The 4338-nt window shown below is 43.8% G+C and overlaps 1 protein-coding gene across 1 annotated transcript; it reads left to right on the forward strand.

Moving 5' to 3' along the window:
• Positions 1 to 245: 245 nt before the first annotated feature.
• LOC102082520 (NACHT, LRR and PYD domains-containing protein 1b allele 3-like) lies at positions 246 to 3790 on the forward strand. Its single transcript, XM_019352664.1, has 2 exons — positions 246 to 304; positions 2544 to 3790. The coding sequence occupies exon 2, from the start codon at positions 2657 to 2659 to the stop codon at positions 3776 to 3778; it is 1122 nt and encodes a 373-aa protein (XP_019208209.1). The 5' UTR covers positions 246 to 304; positions 2544 to 2656; the 3' UTR covers positions 3779 to 3790.
• Positions 3791 to 4338: the final 548 nt, after the last annotated feature.

Genomic DNA, 4338 nt, shown 5'->3' on the forward strand with positions numbered 1-4338 from the left:
AAGTTATGTTGTGATATTTCAATATCAGATTCCCTTCAGAAGCCTTTAGAAAAAATGTAACATCGCTGGCTTCCACAGTCCATTGCAGGGACATTACTTAAGGTCGAACACAGTCAGCTACAATTCTGATTTTACAGAACATCTTGTGGGCACTTGTGGGAAGTTGTTTTGCCAGAGCAAACTGGAAAACTCTAAAATGACACAGCATTCAGGTGGGAAGGAGGAAGTGTCACAGGAATAAAAAGACATCCCACAATCAGTTTGAAAGATTTGGGTTATGGCAACCCAATAGACAAGTTACTGGGTAAGTCAGATCTTTGTTTTGTTTGTTTTTTGTTTTAATTAACAAAATACACCAAAAGTTAACAGTTTCCAAGAAGAATTTCAAGCCAAGACAAGAAATGAACCTCTTAACTCTTAATTGAACTTAACAGTTCTTTAACTGAAACAGTTGAACTCTTCTGTTTATTATTATTATTGGTGTTATTATTGTTGTTGTTGTTATATTATCATTAATCATATATTAAATTACTTTTAAAGCAAATTTTGAAGAGCTGAGAGCAAAATTTCAGCAGCAGCCAGTAAGTCACTTAGTTTTAAAGTTGAGCGACCACGGGGAACTCAACTTAAGATAAGATAAGATAACCTTCATTAGTCCCACACGTGGGACACTTGTTTTGTCACAGCAGGAAGTGGACAGTGCAAAAGTTATGAAGGAAAAATTAGAATAAAATAAAATAAGAATAAATACAGTACACAACTGTACAGAATAAAATAAAATAAAATACTATATACAGTAGAATAAAATAGAATAAAATATACAATAAGATAAAAATAGAATACAAATGTTATATACAACTCAGTAAAAATACAACGATGCCAGAAAAGATTATTGCACATGTGTGTGTTAGATCAGTTAAAGTCTTTGTTGTAGAGTCTGACAGCAGTGGGGAGGAAAGACCTGCGAAATCTCTCCGTCCCACACCGTGGGTGCCGCAGTCTCCCACTGAAGGAGCTGCTCAGTGCTGTCACAGTCTCCTGTATGGGGTGGGAGATGTTGTCCAACAGCGATGACAGCTTAGCCACCATTCTCCTGTCACTCACCACCTCCACTGGGTCCAGAGGGCCTCCCAGAACAGAGCTGGCCCTTCGGATCAGCCAGTTCAGTCTCTTCCTGTCCCCAGCAGAGATGCTGCAGCCCCAGCAGCCACCACAAAGTCATAGTCAGGAGTGGGCCCTCTACTTCAAACGACCTGAGTCTCCACAGCAGGTACAGCCTGCTCTGCCCTTTCCTGTAGAGGGCGTCTGAATTATGAGTCCAGTCCAGTTTGTTGTTCAGATGAACACCAAGGTACCTGTAGCTGTCCACAGCCTCAATGTCCATACCTTGGATGTTCAGTGGTTGCAGTGGAGGATGCTTGTGCCTGCGGAAGTCTACCACCAGCTCCTTGGTTTTACTGGCGTTGATCTGGAGGTAGTTCAGCTGGCACCAGTCCACAAAGTCCTGGGTCAGTCCTCTGTACTCCTTGTCGTCCCCATCAGTGATGAGGCCGACTATAGCAGAGTCATCAGAGAACTTCTGCAGGAAGCACTGGGTGGAGTTGTGGGAGAAGTCTGCAGTGTAGATGGTGAAGAGGAACGGAGCCAGAACTGTTCCCTGTGGGGCCCCGTACTGCAGACGACCCTGTCCGACACACAGCCCTGAGTCCTCTCATACTGCGGTCGGTCAGTGAGGTAGTCCAAAATCCAGGTAGTGAGGTGAAGGTCCACTCCAGAGTTCTCCAGCTTGTCCTTCAGAACCGAGGGAAGAATACTGTTGAAGGCACTGGAGAAATCAAAGAACATGATTCTCACAGTGCTCCCAGCGGTCTCCAGGTGAGCGAGAGAACGATGTAGGAGGTGAATGACGGCATCATCCGCTCCAATGCCAGGCTGGTAGGCAAACTGAAGTGGGTCCAGTGATGAGCTCACCAGGCGCTGAAGCTGAGCCAGGACCAACCACTCCAGGGTCTTCATCAAGTGGGATGTCAGAGCCACCGACCTGTAGCTGTTGAGGTCCTTGGGGCGTGAAGTCTTTGGCACTGGAACAACACAGGAGGTTTTCCAGAGCTGTGGGACTCTTCCCAGCCTTAGGCTCAGGTATAAGGGGTGCTCCATCACACCACACAGTTGGTCCGCGCAGGACCTGACGACCCTCGAGCTGATGCCATCTGGACCCGCTGCTTTCTTGGCTTTAATCGTCCTCAGTTCCCTCCTAACCTAGATAGTTGAGAGAGACAGGCTGGAGCTTTGTGTTGAGTGTGTATTGGATGCTGTTGTTGGTGGTGGGGAGGAGTGAGCAGAGTCACTTAGACCAGGACACTTGCAGAAAAAATACTTACATTGTGGGTAGAGTGTAGAGATTACTTTGTGTGATGATGAGGGAAATCTGGATCCAAAAGCGGACTTCTGAGGGAGTTGTTCCAGATAGATGCTTTGTCCTCTTGCTTCCCATCTACAAACTGTCCCACTGCCATTGAATCCTCTACTTTCTTTCTCTGCAGATTTCCATGAGCCGAGTGAAATATCCAACTCTGTGAATCGCTCTAAGAACTTGCCGTCACTGAGAACAACACTAAAGAAGGACTTAACACGAGAAACAAGTTCACCTGACACGATGCCAAAAAGCTGCTTTGAAGAGTTTACACCTATCATTACTGCTGATGAGTCTAAAGATGAAACCTACCTGTTCCAGTGCTCCAGTGCAGGTCTGTACCAGTGCAGTGTGACAGGCCTGGTGTTTCTCATGAAGGGAGAAGGAGACGTGGTTTACAGGACTGTCCCTTGGAACAGGAAGCTGCTGGCCCAACACCACAAGAAGCCTGCAGGACCCCTGTTTGACATTAAATGTGAGCAGCAGTCTGTGTGTCAGCTTCATCTCCCACACTGTGAGCTCATATCCACAGGTGGAAGTCAGTCCTTGCAGGTCGCTCATGTGGATAAGCTTGAAGATATCGAGTTTATCACCCCTCACCAGATAACAGAAACTCACGTTGTCATAAACATCACAGGGTTTTCTGGTTATGGTATTGTCAGAGATGAAGACTCTCCCCCTGACCCAGTCCAAGCGTTGATTCTCCTCTTCTACAAACCTCCAGTTGATCCTCATCCGAGGTCTGTCCTCAGTGTGTTGTTGGTGCCGAGGAATGTAGTGATTCATCATGTTTTGCGCACCAGGAAGGAATTAAATGGTGAAGAGATGTACATAGACACACCTTCGAGATGTAGTCTGTTTCCAAAGCAGGTTTACACTCTGTCCACTGCTCCTGATGATGACCTGATTGTAGTTCAACCAAATGAAGCAGAGTTTCATGAGGAGTATTTTAACAGCTCAGTTCCATCATTCCAGGTGATTTTCAAAAGAGTCATTACAGATGTTAACCTGAGTCTGACACACCAGAACAGCCCCAGCTGTGTTTGGAAAAGTGAGGTTTGTCTTTTGCCCAACAGAATGAGAACATTGAGTCTCCCTCCAAATGAGAGGCTGTTAAATGTACGGACCTCCATTATTAATGGGATATCAGGACCTGTTCTCAGCAGTCTGATGGACAAACTGCTGGAGAAAAAGGTGATAACTGATGCTGAGAGGGAGGAAGCAAACGTAATGCCAAACAGAAGCGACAAAGCTCGTTTTGTTATCGACACTGTGAGGAACAAAGGTGAACGTGCCACTTCACAGATGATTGAGTCTCTGTGTGAGCTTGACTCCTTCTTCTGTGAGTACATTGGGCTGATTTAAGGCATTTGGTCAATCTTTATGAATTTATTTTAGGCGTTAGTTACAACATCAATAATCAAAAGTGATCCTGTGTCACTGGAATACATATACCTGTGTATCGCAGTGACTCCATCTTTCATTCTCTCCATCTTAGTTTGATGGAAACAGCACTGCTCCAGCTCTTTTTGATCTTTAAGCAAAGTTGGATCCAGCCTTTTTCTTTAGACTGAAACTGGCTATTAATATTAATGTTACATGGTTGATAGTAATAATGAACATATAATAATAATATCTTTAGTTTAATCTGAGATTTCCTTTGACTGCATATAGTGAGTAAAAGAAATTGCAACACCAAACTAACGCCACATTTTATCTGCATGATTAGAAACAGCTTTTAACAGAATTGTTAATGTGAAATACAAGATTGTATAAAAATGTCTACCAGTTAATCCATAATTTGTTTTTTTTAACTCCTAAAATTAAAAGCAAATGTCTGCACTTTAACATAATATTAAACACACATTCGCAACTTTAATGTGTTTCAGCTAAAAAAAGAAACTAAAATTGTTTTTGTCCGGTAA

The sequence above is a fragment of the Oreochromis niloticus genome, linkage group LG9, assembly GCF_001858045.2.
Source record: "Oreochromis niloticus isolate F11D_XX linkage group LG9, O_niloticus_UMD_NMBU, whole genome shotgun sequence".
NCBI lineage: Eukaryota > Metazoa > Chordata > Actinopteri > Cichliformes > Cichlidae > Oreochromis > Oreochromis niloticus.

What these genes read in the sequence shown, in the direction of transcription:
- LOC102082520 (XM_019352664.1), top strand. Translation starts at nt 2,657, where the DNA reads ATGCCAAAAAGCTGCTTTGAAGAGTTTACACCTATCATTACTGCTGAT.